Consider the following 20142-nt stretch of genomic DNA (forward strand, 5'->3'; position numbering starts at 1 on the left):
GAAGGCTGAGAGGAGATTTGACAGGAGTATTCAAAATCATGAGGGGTCTGGACGGAGTAAATAGGGAGAAACTGTTCCTATTGGGGAAAGGATTGAGAATGAGAGGGCACACATTTAAAGCAATTTGCAAAAGAGACAATGGCGACATGAGGTAAAATGTTTTCATGCAGCGAGTGGTTAGGATCTGGAATGCGGTGCCAGAGAGTGCGATGGAGTCAGGGTCAATGGAGGCTTTCAAAAGGGAATTAGATCATGATCTGAAAAGAAGAACATTTCAGGGCTATGGGGAAAAGGGTGGGCAATGGCACTCAGTGAATTGCTCCTTCAGAGAGCCAGCACGGACACAATGGGCCAAAGGGCCTCCTTCTATGCTGTAACCATTCGATGATTTTGTGAAATGTCACAACATTTGTGAGCAGGATCAGAAGCAACCGTGAGACTCTAAGGGCCGTATTTTCACAGAGTCGGGAAGACTCCGCAGCCCTTTAAAATGGCAGGTAGGACACGGATGCAGAAGTCCCGTTCCCATTTCTGACAGATCCAATTTTTGTTGGCAAGGAAAAAGGGGAGGGGCATGATCCACATAGGTGGGAAAACCAAACTCAGCAAGCCCATTTGAGCCTAATGTTAAGTTCAAATAGACACAATTTTGTCTGAACAACAGGCCTTAACCCACAGTGTGGAAGTCACGAATTGATGGAGTAGAGGTAAATTCTCTCGATGGACAGATAACGTCTGTTTAAGTGTCATGAATTGAAGTTTTTAAAATCCCCTGCTCTTTAAAAATGAAAAGAACAGGTTTAAGCTGTCAGAGTTATAATACACAGCGTCTGGTAGACTGCTTTGATTGACAAGTCATCTGGTATAGGCTATAAAAAGACAAGAACACCTGTTCTAGAGTTTCAATAGAGTTCTTTATTGACATTTCCCAAGGGCTGTCACTATGAATGCTTGGCAGGGTTTCAAAAGCTACAAAAGTACTTATCCCAGCAGGGGATTCTGAGTTCACAGTTTAATTGGCAGTTTAAAGGATTAGCTGTCTTTGATGTGGCTACTGAAGTGTGTTTACTTTTATAACCAACTAACCACTTAAGGAGATTTAAAAGCTTTTAATAGATTTCATGAATGGGAGTTGTATTCACTATCAAGTGTGTATGAGTTAAAGCTGTATTAGATTGTTAGAAGTTTATTTTATTTTCATCTCCACATGCCTCATAAGGTCTTCCCATGGTGGATTCTGGGTAAGTGGGTAGGGAAGTGCTTTGTGGGAGGTATGAAGGGGAATGGAGGGTGGTTGGGGGTTTGAGTTGGCATGGAGGTGCAATGGGTGTATGATGGGGCATGGGGGTCAGAGGGAGGGTGTGTGAGGGTGAGGGCTAGTTGGCCTAACATCTTTTAAAACAACTGGGACAAAGAACCGAGGCGGACCTTCTAGCCAGCCCACCTTGGCATTCATCCGCCCCTGTGGCCACCTAGGATCTGCTTTGGTAGGCCTGTCTCTATCTCGCCCCTGCCTCCCTGAGTGAAAATTGGTTCCAACAGGGTCATTTAAAAGAGGTGGATCTGCCGAATGGGGAAATTTCCCCACTTGAGCTACCTGCCTGGGTAGTAAAAATCCAGCCCTAATAGTTGAACAAAAGTAATTGGTATTTAACTCTTAAGTTTACATTTTGTTAGGATAGGGATTACTAATTGCTACAATTCATCATTGCTTAACGTGTTAGACTATTCACACTCTGTTAGTTGAATAGCTAATTCTGTATTTTCTGGTCTCTTACAGTGGTGTTATCAAGGTGAATGTGTACTTTTCGGTACTTGGCCTCAGAGTTTAGATGGAGGCTGGGGACCATGGTCCATATGGGGAGAATGCAGTAGAACATGTGGGGGAGGAGTCTCCTCATCTCTGAGGCACTGTGACAGTCCAGCGTAAGTAACTAAAGTAAGCCAGAGCAAAAAGACATATTTGAAAACAACACTGTAACTTGATTTCATATGTTCTCTATAACATGGATCAAAAGGTTGCAATGGAAGAATAAGACTGAATATAGTAATATTCTATAATTGCGGGTTAGCACCTCTAAATAATACTGTTTATCGCATATCTGTGGTCACAGATAATAGTTGAATAGCATGACTTGGATAACATGCTGAACTGCCACTATTTCTAACAGTGAAGCAGTTTGCAAGATCAATTTAAGTGTCCTTCAATAATTCCTTACCAGCACCACTAGGTGCATTGCTCTTGCAGAGAACCAGCACAGACACAACAATGGTGTATTTCTGTGTTGGAACAATTCTATGATTCTATATAACAGGTGGGATATTCAGATAACTGTACAGACTAAGCAGACAGGCAATACATCTCCATTTCAAATATTTCTATTTAAAGAAAACTTGCAATACGCAAGCAAAGATAAGTTGTGTCTGTGTTAGAAATCCTTCTTGCATAGATGTCAGTGAGGATTTTGGGTGCCAACTATTTGCCCATAACCGTGGCGAAGAGGCAGCAGCAATTTTGGGGCCCTGGTTTCATTTGCATTGAGCCAGTCAGCTTGTGGCATCAAATGAATCAACTGATGCAGCTCACTAGACTGAACCTGGCGAGTACATTGAAGCACAGGAACAGCAGTGGCCTGTTCAAACTTTTGAGCCTGTTCCATTATTCACTTAAATCATGGCAGATCTGTCCCTCAATTTTATTTACCAATTTTTGTTCCGCATCCCGAGATACCTTTGTCCAAAAAAAACTATTGATCAGTCTTGAAAATTTCAATTGCTGCATCATCCACAGCCTTTCGGGAATTACATTGCAAATTTCCACTATACTTCGACTGATTTCATTCCTAAGTGGCTGATCTCTAAATTTAAATTCAAGACCCTGCAGAGGACATAGTTGTCCCCTGGGAGCGGGGCGGGAGTGGGAGGCAGGTAAAATCATGGGGATCTGGGTCAGATTGGCTCCCCAACAAAGGCTGACAGGTTGGGGCATTTTACCGACAGTGGGGCCGGAAGCAGACAGGCTGCCCAACTCAAGGAGGAATGCCACCAATTCTTACAATTAAAGGTTGAATTAGGAGCCATTTTAAGGTGCCATTGGCAGTCTGCCAATGGCAGATTGATCCACTGCCTCATGAGGAGACCATCAGCTAAATGGCGGTGGCCTCCCAGCAGCAGCCCTGGGGAGAAGGTTTATAAAGCAAAGAGAGAGCCACAGGCAGGGAAGGCAGCGCCCACAGCCCCATGATTTCTCCAGAGGGATTTCCTCTCCAGCACTCGCACATTCTTAGTTTTAAATCTTGTCTTCACAAACCCACTGGGCCCCTGGTCTCCAGCCTGCCTCAGCACTGGCCATTGCCACCGGTTGGGTGGGGGGTAGGAGGGTGGGGGGGTGGGGGAGGTGGGGGGTGGGGGGGGTGGTGGGGGGTGGTGGGGGGGTGGCGTGGTTGGTGGTGGCCATCCTGAATAAAACAACAGAACCATGGGAGCCAATTAATTGGTTGTTGCCAGGGTGAAGTCCTGTTGCCTGCCCATGCATGCTGGCGTCTGAAGATCTATGCTGAGACAATACAGAGGACTATTGGAGAAGGTGTAGATAGAGGGAGGGTAGTAAATTGGATTAAAAGCTAATTAGAAGGAGGAAGCAAAGAGCAGGGGTTAACAGGCAATTCCTTAGAGTGGCTGGAAGTAGCTAACATTGTCCCACAGGGTTCTATTCTGAGACTGCTTTCTTCATTGTGTACCTCAATGATTTGGTATAGAGCTAGAGGGAGTGGTGTGTAAATTTAAGGATTCTACCAAAATGGTAGACATAGGGGTGAATTGTCCCAGATTTGCACTAAGTGCGGTAGCGGGTGGGAAAAATGACACTTTACCCGCTGGCTGCAATGACGGCTTCTCATGCTGTATCATCCCAACCCCACCACATCTTCCCATTTCTGGGAAACATGCCATTTCGATGGCGGGTGGGCTCTCATTTGCCCACCATGCTGTCACCTCGCTGCTTCATCACACCAGGCACCACATTTAAAGTACACCATGTGCACACTTGTCAGTGCTTCCAGCCCAGCTCTGCTACAAAGAAGAAATGGTCCCAAAAGGGAAGAAGACTGCAGCCCCCAGGTTTAGTGACACATCCTTCAAGCGCCTTTTGGATGCTGTGGAGGCAGGTTGTGATGTCCTCTACCCCCTCTCTGACCGCAGGAGGGGCAGCAACATTACCACTCTGGCTGGAGAGCAATGGCAGTGGTGATCAATGCCAATGTTGCACAGAAGGGGCTGGCCATCTAATGCAGATAGAGGAAGAATTATCTCATCTGTGCAGCCAGGGTAAGGCAACCATCGCATCACTCTAAACTCACGCACTCAAGCGTATCACACTTTCACTGGTATCTCATTCACTGCCAGCTCAAGGGACACCACCACCCATTCTCACACACATATCCTCACATGTCCATCTGGCCTCATCTCCTCTGGAAACTATCTCCTCAGCCCTCATCACCTTGAAGCCACTTGCACAGATCAACATGTGCCCCCACACACACCCTGGGATACCCTCCATTCCCAGTACAACCCTAGTTCTGCAGCCATTGAAAAGCCACCCATACCTTATGGTTGGCCTGGTAGGTAGGTGAGCTCCCCTAAAAGTGATGTGGTGCTGTCTGTGAAGCCTGGTGCTGATGACTGCGAGTGGTGTCCAAAGCAAGGTAGGCAAACAAGTCCTGAGCGAAGTGCAGCCCACCTAGTGCACGCCTTATATATGTTGTTGTGAATTTTCCTGCCGATGTGGGCAGATGATCCAGCAGGGGGTGGGGGTGGATGATATCCAGTGGGTTGATATGCAAATGTATTACAATGAGGTTCCTGACGTCCAATGGCGGGAAACATGGTCCGCCATCGACGGGCTGAGCGAACAATCACAAACTGGTTTCATGACGTTGTGAAACCAATTTTTGGCCTTCTTGTCATATTGTCTGCTCACGCCACACAAACACGCCCAATGCCAGCAGGCTGGGAAAATTCCACCCATAGTAAATAATTGCAAGACATAAAGGAAGCTGCAAGGGGATATTGATAAGATGGGAGAATGTGTAAAAAGGAAGGATATAGAATTCATTGTAAGGTGGTATATTCTGATCTGAAAAATTAATGTAATAATTACATATTGAATAGGGGAGTTTGAGTAGTGAGAAAGAACAGAAGGATTTGGAGGCTCAGGTCCACAGGACATTAAAACCTCAAATGAATAAGGTTGTAAAAATGATTGGACATTGGGTTTTATGCCAAGAATCATCGAAGATATAGGTTGAGATATAATACTGAACCAACATTATAAATAGAGGCATAGAGTACAAAAACAAGGGAGTCATGATGAGCCTTGATAAAGCATTCGTTCAGCCTCAAATGGTGCATTATGTCAAATTCTGGGTACCACACTTCAAGAAGGATAGTGAAGACTTTAGAGAGGATAAAGAGAAGGTTTATAAGAATGGTTCCAGGGATGAGGAACTTCAGTTACATGGATAGATTGGAGAAGCAGAGGCTGAACTCCTTGGAGAAGAGAAGGTTGAGAGAAGATTTGATAGGTCATGAGAAGTCTAGACAGACCAGATAGAGAGAAATTGTTCTCATTGGTGGAAAGGCGAAGAACCAGATTGACAAAGAACCAGGGGTGACATGAGGAAAAATTCTTAGGTGCAGTGAGTGGTTGAGATCTGGAATACACTATTTACGAATGTGATGGAGGCAGTTTCAACCATGGCTTTCAAAGTGGAACCTAAAGAGAAAAAAATTGCAGAGCTACAGCGAAAGGTTGGGAAAATGGGACTAGCTGAGTTACTTTTGCAAGGGGTACATGGATACAATGAACCATCTGCACCAAAATATCTCTTTTCATCTATAAACTTTCGCAAGAGCAGAGTTGGACTAGTGTGTGAGAAATGTCCCCCTGTCACCTCAGGCCTAAATCAAGAAAGGTCTAGGAAGTCTAAAAGAACAGAAAATGGAAAGAATTGGGTGAATTTTGCCTCTGTCCCTTTTTCCTGATCCTTGGCAGTGAACTGGGTGTTTCCCAAGGGACAAGAGTAAGGAAAATCTTCCCACAAATCTTCAATTCATAAACTGTTCTGTTATCTACTCAGGAAAATATGCTTTGCAGCACTTTTTAAATCACATTATGAAAAAGATAGGTAGAATGTTAAGAAAAATTAATATAAACGTGCTTCATGAATATGTGGCAAATTGTTTGTTACTAGCCTTTCAAATTTTAGTTCTTAGAATTAGATTGATTTGGTGTGAAACACAGATTAATGACAACACCAGGGATTTCTCAAAGCTTCTTCTGCAAAGCCTCCATAACTTTGGCAGAGATTTGGCAGAAAGCCCATTTACTCATGCAGACGGGTGTTCCACTAACCCTCTGTCAAAGTTACGCAGCAGAGCAGGCGAAGCTGTAAAGAAATTCTTGCCGTAACATTTTTCAAACTTTTACTTGCCTTTCTTTAATATTCTTTTCCTTCATTTAGTGCATCCAGCAATACTGTCTGAATTTAAAAATAGTTAAATAGTTTTCTATTTAAATGATCTTCTTGTTTTCCTATTGGTCGCTTACTAATGAGATGGCTGGACTCAGCTTTTTGCCTTATATGGGCTAACTTTCGTCACCAAGATGCTAAAATAGTGGATAACATGATCTATCCAAATTCAGTAATACTTGGATGCTGTCCTATGGGAAATGCTTAAAGCAGTTATGCTCCAAAAATTTCAACAAAAAAGTGCTAAGCTTGAATCACCAAAATCAGGAGGTAATAGAACTAGAAAAAGTTAACATAAGCAAGTAAGATGTAGAGATTTTGGAGTGGGGGGTTGCGGGGGAGGTAACTTCCAACTATGGCAAGGGTGTAAAATGGGACATATGGGATTGGTAAGGTATATAATGGGCGGCTGATATAATACTGCATTTTGATGTCTAAGTTGAAAGTTACTCCCTTACACTATGTGAAATAAAAACTGGGGGAGATTTTGAAGCCTCCTAGAGCATCTAGAATCATGGGAGAAAGCTTTCCACGCCCTTCCTGCCATTGCTGTGGCCATTGCCAATTTGTTCAAGTCCTCAAAACAGGCAGCTGCTTGAAGCAAGCAGATCACTAATTAGGATTTTTAAATCAGGATACTATAACACACATATAGGATACTGATGCCATTTTAAGACTCAGCTGGGCAGGCCATGTGCCATGCACACTGTGACCAGCATCTGCTGTGACGCAGCCAAAGAGGAGCCCGGAAGATAAGTGCTTATTTATTTTGGTGGGGCTGAGAGAAGCAGAACTGCTCCTCTGGCTTCTTCAGAGGCACCTGGACCTGGCACCTGTTTTTCTGTTCAGTCCGCTGGTCCTGTTTCAATGTGGGAAATCCTTCAAAATAGACCAGTTAAGTCTCCTCCACTAAATTTTCTGCTGACTGAACAGTTTGTTTTCAATAGAACATGAATGAGGTATTTTGCAGAGGGACGAAAGTGTAAGAAGGCTTGCTTTGATAATGATTTAATCGAAAAATGAATATCCTTTAGCTAATCCGTGCAAAATATGATCAAACATTTTTAATAAAACATCCTTGTTTCTTTTGACAAACAAAAACAATTCTTCCTTAAACAGTTTTTAATTTATATTTTAATTTATATTTCTAGCTATGAACAACTTGCAACTGTTAACAAGTGTGTTGAAATACTGCCTTGCTTTTCAATGTACTTGAAGTGATTGTTTAGACATTTTTATTCTGGCTGTGATATGCTGAGCACAGTTTAATTTTTATGTTGTTAATCTCTCAAGGTTTATGTGACAAAATGGAATCCTATTTCTTGAATCATTTTTTTTCAAATTGTTCAATAGGCCTTCTGGTGGTGGGAAGTATTGCCTCGGAGAGAGAAGACGTTACCGCTCCTGTAATACTGACGTAAGTGAAACCATTAAAGGTTACTGGCAACGGTAATGGGTGATAAAGTTTACTTTTGCAATTCTAGAATTCTCCAGAGAAAACAACTGTTCACCATTAAATATAGTAAGCTGTGGAAATGTACAGCTGGCCAGCCTTAACCTGCATGAGAAAGATAGTTTTTAATATTTCCCGTGAGACTCACATATCAAGATTGTTCTGAAGAAGACCACCCTTTGAACAGTAACCCACATTTAACTTTAAGATGCTCGCTCACCTGGTTATGTATTTCCAGCATTTATTTTTTGCCCTTATTTCAGATTTCCAGTGTACATAGATTTTCTTATTACCTTTTCACCAACATTAAAAATTTGAATTTACTTTATCTCCCATTGAAAACATTTTAGAAAATACCTTCCTCTATAACCCTTCAGTTAGTTATTCCCCAGCCAAAAGGCCCACACTAAACATCACCCAGCTTTCATGATAGAACCAGTCAGTAACCGGAGCTTTCACTGATAAACAATAACAAAACCCAAGAACATTTATAACTAAATAAAAACAGAAAATGCTGGAAAAACTCAGCAGGTCTGACAGCATCTATTGAGAGAGAAACAGAGTTAACAGCAGGTAAAGCAGGATAGAAAGTCAGTGATAAGGAGAGATTGACAAAGATGTCATGGACATAAGACAAAGGGAGCATTAGGACAGTTTTTGGGGAAAAGGGATAGAAAAAGGGATGAAAAGTGCAAAAAAGGAATAAAACAATGAATAAACGAATATGAATAAAAATGTGAATAAAAAATATTTTTTTTTAAAAAAGGGATTAAAAAGGGGGTGAAGGTGGAGGAGAGGGTTCATGATCTGAAGTTGTTGAACTCAATGTTAAGTCCGGAAGGCTGTAAAGTGCCTAATCGGAAGATGAGGTGCTGTTCCTCCAGTTTGCGATGGGCTTCACTGGAGCATTGCAGCAGGCCAAGGACAGACATGTGGGCATGAGAGCAGGGTGGTGTATTGAAGTGATAGGAAGATCTGGGCCATGCTTGCGGACAGACCAAAGGTGTTCCGCAAAGTGGTCACCCAGTCTGCGTTTGGTCTCCCCAATGAAGAGGAGACTGCATTGGGAGTAGCAAATGCAGTAGACCAAATTGAAGGAGGTGCAAGTGAACCTGAAAGGAGTGTTTGGGCCCTTGGATGGTGAGGAGGAACGAGGTAAAGGGGCAGGTGTTGCACCTTCTGCGATTGCATGGGAAGATGCCACGGGAAGGGGATGGGGTGTTGGGGGTGATGGAGGAGTGGACCAGGGTGTCACAGAGGGAACAGTCCCTATGGAATGCTAATGGAGGTGAGGGGAAAATGTGTTTGGTGATGGCATCATGCTGGAGTTGGCAGAAATGGCAGAAGATGATCCTTTGAATGCAAAGGCTGGTGGGGTGAAAAGTGAGGACAAGTAGATCCCTATCATGGTTCTAGGAGGAAGGGGAAGGGGTGAGGGCAGGGGCGTGGGAGATGGGTCAGACACAGTTGAAGGCCCTGTCAACCACAGTGGGTGGGAAACCTCGGTTAAGGAAGAAATGTCAGAAGTGCCCTTTTGGAAGGTGGCATCATCAGAACTGATGCAACGGAGGCAAAGGAACGGAGAGAATGGGATGGAGTCCTTACAGGAAGCAGGGTGTGAGGAGCTGTAGTTGAGGTAGCTGTGGGAATCAGTGGGCTTATGGGGAGAATGTTCGGCTCAGCGAGTGGGGGCGGGGCCCGCTCGCCGAGGCATAAGATGACACGGAGTAATGTTGGGTGTGCGTCCCACTCGTCCAACTTGGCTGTGCACCCGCCGAACTGTCAAAGGCCTGTTAAGGCCATTAATTAACTAATTAAGGCTATTAAGAACGCTGCCCGTCCAACCTTGAAGTTGGTGGGCAGGTGAAGAGCCCAGGCAGCCTTCGCATTTTTCATGGAACCTCATCCACGGGCGGGATGAGGTTTCATGAAGGGTTTATAAATTAAATTAAGTTTTTCATTAAAGTTCATTGACATGTCCCAGCTCATGTGACACTGTCACATGAGGGGATATGTCTTGAATTGTATTTTTCTTTATTGAAATTTTTAAAACTTAAAACTTATCTCCCTGAGGCACAGAGGTGCCTCAGGGATGCGCGCAAAAGAGTGCACTCCCAACTCAGGGAACTCCCACCCCCCCAGCCCGCTCAGGGAGCGCTCAGCACTTCTGAGCATGCGTCACGCTGGGCAGGCCTTAATTGGACTGCCCACATAAAATAGCCGCACAGACCCGATTCGGGGCACTAATCGGGTACGCGTCCGCCTGCGCCCACCCCCGCACAACCCCCCCCAACGGGGGGAAAATTCTCTCCTTATAATGAATATTGGTAGACAGTCTATCACCAGAACTCGAGACAGAGAGGTCAAGGAAGAGATGTGTCAGAAATGGACCATGTGAAGGTGATAGAAGGGTAGAAATTGGAAGCAAAATTGATACATTTTTCAGGGTCCAAACGAGAACATGAAGCGGCACCAATATAGTCATCAATGTAATGAAGAAAGAGTTGTGGGAGGGGGCCTGAGTAGGACTGGAACAAGGAATGTTCCACATACCCCATAAAGACACAGGCATAAATGGGGCCCATGCAGGTACCTATAACCACGTCTTTTATTTGGAGGAAGTGAGAGGAGTTTAAGGAGAAATTGTTCAGTGAGATAACAAGTTCAGCCAGAGGGAGGAGAGTGTGGTGGATGGGGATTGTTCAGGTCTCTGTTCAAGGAAGAAGTGGACAGTCCTCAGACCATCCTGGTGGGGGTTGGAGATAGCGGAATTGGACGTCTATGGTGAAGAGGAGGTGGTTAGGGCCAGGGAACTGGAAATTGTTGATATGATGGAGGGCATCAGAGAAATCGTGGACGTAGGTGGGAAGAGACTGGACAAAGCGAGAGAGAATGGAGTCAAGAAAGGGAGAAATGAGTTCCGTGGGGCAGGAACAGGCTGAAACGATCGGTCTGCCAGGACAGTTCTGTTTGTGGATTTTGGGAAGGAGGTAGAAGCGGGCGGTCCGAGGTTGGGAGACTATGAGGTTGGAAGCTGTGGAGGGAAGATCTCCAGAGGACATGAGGTCAGTGACAGTCCTGGAAACAATGGCTTGATGTTCGGTGGTGGGGTCACGTTTTAGTGGGAGGTTGGAGGAAATGCCCGAGAGTTGGTGCTCAGCCTCTGCAAGGTAGAGGTCAGTGCGCCAGACAACAACAGCACCACCCTTGTCAGCAGGTTTGATAACAAAGTCAGGGTTGGACCTGAGAGAATGGAGTACGGCAAGTTCAGAAGGAGACAGGTTAGAGTGGGTGAGAGGAGCAGAGAATTTGAGATGGCTGATGTCACACCGACAGTTCTCAATGAAAAGATCAAGAGCAGGTTAGAGGCCAGAAGGAGGGGCCCAGGTGGAGGGAGAATACTGGAGGTGGGTAAAAGGATCCATTGAATGGGGGGGAGGACTCCTGCCCAAAGAAGAACATTTGTAACTCGCTGCCTAAGTTAATTTCAAGCTAGATTTGCTACAAAATACAAAGTTAAAGAGAGAACAACAACAACTTCTATTTATGTAGCATCCTTAGCACAAGAAAACATCTCAAGGCACTTCACAGGAGCTTTATCAAACAATGTTTGACACTGAGCCACATAGGAAGGTATTGGGACAGATGAGCAAAAGCTTGATCAAAGAGGTAGGCTTTAAGGAACACCTTAAAGGAGGAAAGAGAAATAGGGAAGTGAAGATGTTTAGAGAGGAAATTTCAGAGCTTAGGGTCTTGGTAGCTGAAGGTGTGGCCAACAGTGGCGGAGTAATTCAAATCGGGGATATTCAAGAGGCCAGAACTGAAGGAACGCAGATACCTCAGAGGGCTGGAGGAGGTTCAGAGATAAGGAGAGGTGAGGCTATGGAGGGATTTGAAAACAAGGATAAGATTTTTTAAATTGAGGCCCTGCTTAATTAGGATCTATGTGACGAGTACGGATGATAGGTGAACAGGACTTGGTGCAAGTTAGGATACAAGCAGCAGGATTTTAGGCGACTAAAGTTCACAGAGGTTAGAACATAGGAGACCGGCCAGGAATGCATTGGAATAGTTAAGTCGAGAGGTAACAAAGGCATAGATGAGAGTTTCAACAGTAGATGAGATGAGGCAAGGGTAGAGTTGGGTGAGGTTATGAAAGTGGAAATAGACACTTTTACTGATGGTGTGGATGCTCATCTCTGCAATAAATATGATAATGAGTTTGCGAACAGTTTGGTTCCGCCTCAAAGGTTGAAAGACTTCTGGAGGATTCAAATTGAAATTTATGATTTAGCCAGTGCCATTTGGGGCATGCTTTCGAATAAGTATAACCGATTATAATATAGACCAAGGGACTGTTAGGGTCCACTATAAAATTATGCACCTTTCTCTAGAGTATTCCTTTCCCTCAATGTTCCCCAAACCTTCTTCAACATTAAAATGTCACTCCATTAATTGTCAGCAATAGATTTGCAACATAGTAGCCTAAATTTGTTAGCACTGGAGAAGAAGCAAGTCTGAAATTCCTGAAAAATGTCAGGAATGTCTGCAACACCTGTGATCAAAGGTTTGCAGCTGAATTTTTTTGAACTGACCAGTGTTTGACAATGGCAAAGCAAATTGAGCCAAACTAGTTAAAGCTGGATAAATCTGGATTTTGAAACAGTGTTAGAGGTCATTTGGTTACACTAATGCTATTTACGGGAAGGGCTTGTGGCACCTGGTAGCATCCCTACCTTTGGGATAGAAGCTCCGGGTTCAAGTCCCACTTCAGGGCTTGTTGGCCGTGGGAGGTGCATGAATAATGTGGCCAAACAGAGTAGTTATCAGTCTGTAAATACTTCCAGTACGCCTGATGGCAGGTGGTAATAGCGGGAGAGATACCTGGTCAGCCATATTGCAGAAGGCAATGGTAAACCACGGCAATACTTTGCCAAGCATAATCATGGACCAATCCAATAGTAGCCAATGCCCTCTTAGGGCATGGTACCTGGAGGAGGAGGAAGAATGAGATTTACATGATTGCTGGCATCGATTAATGAGGATTGACAGTGATGCAGCCAAGTGCTATGTAAAATGTCATCTTTCAGGGAATTAGATTTCAAACTGGGGTGTAACGTGTTTGATGCAGTGTTTAAAATGGTGTTTAATCTTGAACATAGGGCAGAATTTTACAGTTCTCCCACTGGTGGGTTTGCAGGTGGGGGAGGGGGTGTCATAAAAATCTCTGGATGAGCATCCTGCCAGCCTCCTGCCCTGACCTGTTTTACAGGGACCAGCGAGGTCTCGGGCGGCCTGGCTGCCCACCCTCGCCCCAATTGAATCCCTTAAGTGGCCAATTATTGGTCACTTAAGGACCGCCTCCCAGAGAGGAGTTCAGGAGCAAGGGGATACCAGGCAGGTCACCTGCCTCACTCAATAACCTCCTTTCCACATTGGGTTCCCCCCACCCTCCCCATGGGTGCTTCCTCACCCCAACCTCCCCATCAAGACTGCCACACCTTCTCCCCATCCTCCTCCTCCCCCCCACTCCCCTCAGGCCTCACCTCCTCACCCTGCACTCCGGGACTTAGAACCTGGGGATGGCTTGTAGTCCCCGCCCTGGCCATTGCTGGCTCCGGTGTTGCTGTGGCCACAGAGCTGCCGACCAATCAGATTGGTTGGCAACTCTCTGGGGTGGGACTTGCGCCCGCGTGAGGGGCGGCTGTACCATCTCCAGGCAGCGGAGCGCTAAATGGCTGTGGGGGCTGCTGTGATTGGTGGGGATGTGTTCCCGACGGCTCTTCGGATGGCAGGGCAGGAGACCTCGCCGCCTGAAAAGTCCAGCTCCATTCTAAATTAAAACAGATAAAATCCATCTGAAGTGGGTGGTAAGACTTGATAGTTTACTGTAGTTTCTTGTCAAGTGATTGCGTCAATGACTCTGCAAACACTTTATAGAGAAAGCTGCTTATTTCTATGCTACCTGCTCCTTTTAAACAGTGAAGGTCACCAGTTACTATGGAGTAAGTTTCACACTTTCTTCTGATTTGATTGTTTGTTGTGGGAGGCACAATGCCATGTCTTGCCAATTGTGAAATGTTTGACAGCTCAGTTTGACTCTTCAGCTTTGACCTTGTGTCATGGAAGCATTCGTGTTAGTCGGAAGGCAATATTTTTGGGAATGCGACTTGCTGCAAATTTATTGCCAAAGGCCAGTAGATTGACAGTGTAATGTTTGAAAAGGTACATTGAAAACCACCATGTAGTGGGGGGAGGGAAAATTCCAGAGCAAGTTGAGTGGTTTTGCACTGGAGCCCAACAGTTCCTCGGCATTTAAGACAATTTATTGATTTAAAGGGTGACTGCAACTGGTACAGATCATTAATAGGTAATATATAAAAGAGAAAAGGGAGCTTTAAAAACCAAATACATGATTTCAAAAGTCCCTAACCACATTAGTAAGCACCTCCCTGGGATATCCCGGTCCCGACAGCAACAGGCATTGTCGCAGGCAGTACGGGAAAATTTACAGAGCAGCCAAAAGTCAATTGACAATTCCAGTAGAACCAGAAAATCTCGCTCTTTGGCAGAAATTTGCTAGAATCTAACAGCTAGGTACATGAAAAGTTTGCAATGATATATCCAGGCATTGGGCGAAATTTTCCTTCCCCATTGGTGTTGGGCGTCATGGTGGGCATGAGTGGACAATATGGCGAGGAGGCCAAAAATCGGTTTCACGATGTTGTGAGGCCAAGTTGCGATCGCCTTTATTACCTTTCCTACTGCCGCCTATCGGGAGCGTCCTTTTAATGCATCTGCATATATTAATAAACTCTGCTCGCTGGAATCATCCCTCCATGCTGGATCATCCGGGTCGGCATGTTCACAACAGCATTTAAAAGGCGTGCACCTGGCAAGTTGCACTTTGAGGGGAACTCAGAGGTGAGTGCACACTAATGTTGTGCAGCATTCACGAGGTTGAGGCACCGTGCATTCAGGCGAGGGCACAGGCAAGTCACTTTTTCCTGGCTGGCTGACAGTGCGGTGCCAGGGCAAGGGCTGCCCTGCGGTTGGGGCGAGTTTGTGGCAGGGACAAGGCAGCACAGTCTGTGCCAAGTTGAGTGGGACGGGGGGGCAGGCAGCACGGTCTGATGGTAATGCGCATACACGTGCCGGGGCGTGGGGGGAGCGGAAACGGCCACACATTAGGGAAACTTTGTACAAAGTGACCATTCCTCCACAGCTGAGACAGTTCAGGCGCAGCCACATTGACATGGGCCTCTAGCCTATCTGCCCACTCAAGTAACACAGAGGCATGCAAGTGCCATCAAATGCTCCAGAGCTTTTCACCCTGTGGGCACAGACTGCAAACTAATGAGCATTTTAGTGGACTGCAGAACAGTTGGATGACCGGGCAAGTTGGACAATCTCCTTGCAAAAGCTGGCCATGAAGCAGTCACTGGTCCACATGTCTCTCTCATTCAGTCACTGCATCTCCATGATATGACCCTGTTCACAGAAAACAAGTGAGCTGCCCTCAGCCAGACAGGAGTCAGACATTCACATAAGCTATATGAGGATGTATAGAGTGTCCCCACTGCATGTTGTCATCATCCTCCTGGAATGTAGGGACTATGGGCATCCGCTGTGTCTCCATGATAGGAGCCTTATCACAGAGGGTATGTGCACTGCCATCAGCCAGACTGGTGGAGTACATCAGGAGCATGGAGCCTGGTGACCTAGCTGTATGCCTCGCAGCTTACAGGGGGAAGAAGCAATTCTGTGATTCTGATTCTGTGATTCAAAGAAGAAGAGAGTGATGGAGGTGCCTGGTTGGGCAGATGGAGGACCAGCACCCTCAGGAAGAAGGGGTGCTGGAGCTCCCGCACACGCCGCTGAAAATCCACAGCGAGCCGTCATGGGTCAGGGCCTAGCTAGCCCCAGGGTCTACAGATGGCGCTTGAGATTCAAGAACCAGTGTCGCTAAGGACTGCACATGTTTAGGGAATTGGTCGGTCTCATCTGCCACCTGCTGCAGGATTTGGCCACGGGGACATGGAGGGCATCCACTGCCAGTGGCTGTGAAAATGACCACAGTGCTCAATTTTTACTCCAGTGGCTCCTTTCAGGGCTCCACAGGTGACTTCTGTGGGATCTTGCAAGCCTCCACCCACAAATGCATCCAAGAGGTCACGGACGCCATATTTGCGAAGGCTCACAAGTTTGTGCATTTCGCCTGGGGTCAGGAAAGCCAGGAAGCAAGGGTGCTGGGATTTGCCCAGATCTCAGGTTTCCCACAGGTGCAGGGTGCCATTGACTGCACTACCATGGTGTTCAGATCTCCGTGGCAACAAGTGATCAACTACGTCAACCGCAAGGAGTTCAACTCGCTGAATGTTCACCTGGCGTGCGACCACCAAAAACACATCCTACAGGTCCGCACACAGTTCCCTGGGAGTGTCCACGACTCCTACATTCTCAGTAGGTCTCAGATCCCTGACTTCTTCCAAGGTTCAAGAGGCTGTAGGGTTGGCTTCTCAGGGACAAGGGCTACCCATAAGGGCTGATGACACCTGTGTGGTGGCCTCAGAGTGCAACAGAGAGAAGGTATAACAAGGCTCATGCTGCAACTCGCACTTTGGTGGAGCAAATCATTGGGATGTTGAAAATGAGTTTCCCTTGCCTGGACCGGCCTGGTGGAGCCCTGCAATACAGCCCACAGAGGGTGTCACGCATCATCATCACCTGTTGTGCCCTTCACAACTTGGTGCTGCAACGGGTAGAGGAGCTGGCTGAGGAGATGGAAGAGTTGCCCATCTCCTGTGATGAGGAAGACATCAATGGGGATGAGGGTGAGGAGGTTCTCGAAGGCGAGGATGATGGTGATGAGGCCATCGCACTGGCCAGACGAGGCAGGCAAGCTCAGGAGACCCTCATAACTGCTAGATTTGTGGAGGATGATGACATGCAATGAGGACATGCCATAAATCCTCACATTGCATCTGTGAATGTTTGACACCTGTCTGGCTGATGGCAATGCACATATCCTCTATGATAAGGCCCCTGTCATGGAGACACAGCGGATGCCCATAGTCCCTACATTCCAGGAGGATGATGACGACATGCATTGAGGACACTCCATAGATTCTCACATAGCTTACGTGAATGTTTGATTCCTGTCTGGCTGAGGGCAGCTCGCTTGCTCCCTGTAAACAGAATCAGATCATGGAGGTGCAGCAGGGAAACTTTAACTTCTCCTGATCCTATGGCATCCTTCCTGAGCTGAACCCTTCAGGACCACACTGTCACCGGACACAGATGCTGATGAGATGTGGAGCCAGCCGCACTTCAAAGGTGCTGAGAGCTCACAGAGAGAATGATGGAACTCTGTGCCACTGGCCCAGGACATTCTGGCAGCAATGATAAGCACCATCGAGGTGCAGGTATGACTGATGTGACCAGTGACAGTGAAGGCGCACCATCAGTGTGCTGGGAAGGGTGCACAAAGCACAGGGAAGAGGCCCTGGTCTGAGACACCTGCCTTTATCTTGTGCAGGGACCAAGGTTTCACATCTGAGTGACATGAACACTGCTCATCAGAACAAGGAGCCATAGGCAAGGAGACATTCTTGGGAATTTATTTACAATAGTGAACATTGTGCACAAGTGATTAACACCCATGCCGAGACTGGGAAACTTTTAAAAATTAATTCACGGGATGTGGGCTTCACTGGCTAGGCCAGCATTTATTGCCCATCCCTAGTTGCCCTTGAGAAGGCGGTGGTGAGCTGCCTTCTTGAACCGTTGCAGTCGATATGGCATAGGTACACCCACAGTGCTGTTAGGAAGGGAGCTCCAGGATTTTGACCCAGCGACAGTGAAGGAACAGTGATATATTTCCAAGTCAGGATGGTAAGTAACTTGGAGGGGAAATTCCAGGTGGTGGTGTTCCCATCTATCTGCTGCCCTTGTCCTTCTAGATGATAGTGGTCATGGGTTTGGAAGGTGCTGTCTAAGGAGCATTGGTGAATCCTGCAGTGCATCTTGTAAATGGTACACGCTGCTGCTACTGTGCGGCGGTGGTGGAGGGAGTGAATGTTTGTGGATGTGGTGCCAATCAAGCGGGCTGCTTTGTCCTGAACAAGTCGCCCCTTTGTAGGAAGTCCTTCAGTGACTAGTGGAGTTCCGCATGGACAGAGTAGATAGTCAGAAGCTTTTTCCCAGGGTGGAAGAGTCAATTACTAGGGGACATAGATTAAAGGTGAGAGGAGAAAACTATAGAGGAGATGTGCGGGGCAAGTTTTTTTACGCAGAGGGTAGTGAGTGTCTGGAATTCGATGCCAGAGAAGGTGGTGGAAGCAGGTACGATAGTGGTGTTTAAGAGGCAGCTTGACAAATATATGAATAGGATGGGAATAGAGGGATATGGACCCCGGAAATGCAAAATGTTCTAGCTGACGGGCAATATGATCGGCGCAGACTTGGAGGGCCGAAGGGCCTGTTCCTGTGCTGTACTTTTCTTTGTTCTTTGTTCTTTGAACAGTGTCAAGCTTCTTGAGTGTTGTGGGAGCTGCACTCATCCAGGCAAGTGGGGAGTATTCCATCACAGTCTTGACTTGTGCCTTGTAGATGGTGGACAGGCTTTGGGGAGTCAGGAGGTGAGTTACTCATTGCACGATTCCTAGCCTCTGACCTGCTTTTGTAGTCACAGTATTTATATGGCTAGTCCAGTTCAGTTTCTGATCAACGGTAACCACCAGGATGTTGATAGTGGGGGTTCAGTCATGATAATGTCATTGAACGTCAAGAGGCGATGGTTAGATTCTCTCTTGTTGGAGATGGTCATTGCCTGACACTAGTGTGGCGTGAATGTTACTCGCCCCTTGTCAGCCCAACCCTGGATATTGTCCAGGTCTCGCTGCATTTGGACACGGACAGCTTCAATATCTGAGGAGTCGCAAATGGTGCTGAACATCGTGCAATCATCAGCAAACATTCCCACTTCTGATCTTATGATGGAAGGAAAGTCATTGATGAAGCAGCTGAAGGTGGTTGGGCTGAGGATACTACCCTGAGGAACTCCTGCAGTGATGTCCTGGAGCTGAGATGATTGACCCCCAACCATCTCCTTTGTACTAGGTATGACTCCAACCAGTGGAGAGCTTTCCCCCTGATTCCCTTGATGCTACACTTGATCAAACACAGCCTTGATGTCAAGAGCAGTCACTCTCACCTCACTTAGGGAGTTCAGTTCTTTTGTCCATATTTGAACCTAGGCTGTAATGAGGTCAGGAGCTGAGTGGCCCTGGTGGAACCCAAACTGGGTGTCAGTGAGCAGGTTATTGCTAAGCAAGTGCCTCTTGATAGCATTGTTGATGACCCCTTCCATTACTTTACTGATGGTGGAGAGCAGGCTAATTGGCCGGGTTGGATTTGTCCTGCTTTTTGTGTACAGGACATACCTGGGCAATTTTCCACATAGCCAGGTAGATGCCAGTGTTGTAGCTATACTGGAATAGCTTGGCTAAACCATAAGACATAGGAGCAGAAGTGGGCCATTCGGCCCATCAAGTCTGTTCTACCATTCAATGAGATCATGGCTGATCTAATAATCCACAGCTCCACTTTCCTGCCTGTTCCCCATAAGCCTTGATTCCTTAACCGATTAAAAATCTGTCTATCTCCTCCTTGAATATACTTAACGACCCAGCTTCTACAGCCCTCTGCAGTAAATAATTCCACAGATTAACTTCTGGAGCACAAGTCTTCAATACTATTGCCGGAATAGTGTCAGGGCCCATAGCCTTTGCACTATCCAGTGCCTACAGCCATTTCTTGATATCACGTGGAGTGAATCAAATTGGCTGAAGACTGGCATCTGTGATGCTGGGGACCTCCAGAGGAGGCCAAGATGGATCATCCACTGGCACTTCTGGCTGAGGATTGTAGCAAATAATTCAGCCTTACCTTTTGCACTGATGTGCTGGGCTCCTCCATCATTAAGGATGGGTATATTTATGGAGCCTCCTCTTCCAGTGAGTTGTTTAATTGTCCACCACCATTCATGACTGGATGTGGCAGGACTGCAGAGCTTAGATCTGATCCATTGGTTATGGGATCACTTACCTCTGTCTATCACTTGCTGCTTATGCTATTTGGCATGCAAGTAGTCCTGTG

At 46.3% G+C, this 20142-nt stretch overlaps 1 protein-coding gene across 2 annotated transcripts in view; it reads left to right on the forward strand.

Annotated features, from left to right (window-relative positions):
* The window catches only part of adamts6 (ADAM metallopeptidase with thrombospondin type 1 motif, 6), a 338642-nt gene that overhangs the window by 242551 nt on the left and 75949 nt on the right, over nucleotides 1-20142 (forward strand). For both annotated transcript variants that reach the window (XM_078548849.1, XM_078548859.1), the window contains exons 13-14: nucleotides 1781-1926; nucleotides 7884-7947. In XM_078548849.1, coding sequence (XP_078404975.1) covers nucleotides 1781-1926; nucleotides 7884-7947 — 210 coding nt within the window. The remainder of the gene's footprint in view (nucleotides 1-1780; nucleotides 1927-7883; nucleotides 7948-20142) is intronic.

The sequence above is a fragment of the Cetorhinus maximus genome, chromosome 1, assembly GCF_964194155.1.
Source record: "Cetorhinus maximus chromosome 1, sCetMax3.hap1.1, whole genome shotgun sequence".
NCBI classification, from domain to species: domain Eukaryota; kingdom Metazoa; phylum Chordata; class Chondrichthyes; order Lamniformes; family Cetorhinidae; genus Cetorhinus; species Cetorhinus maximus.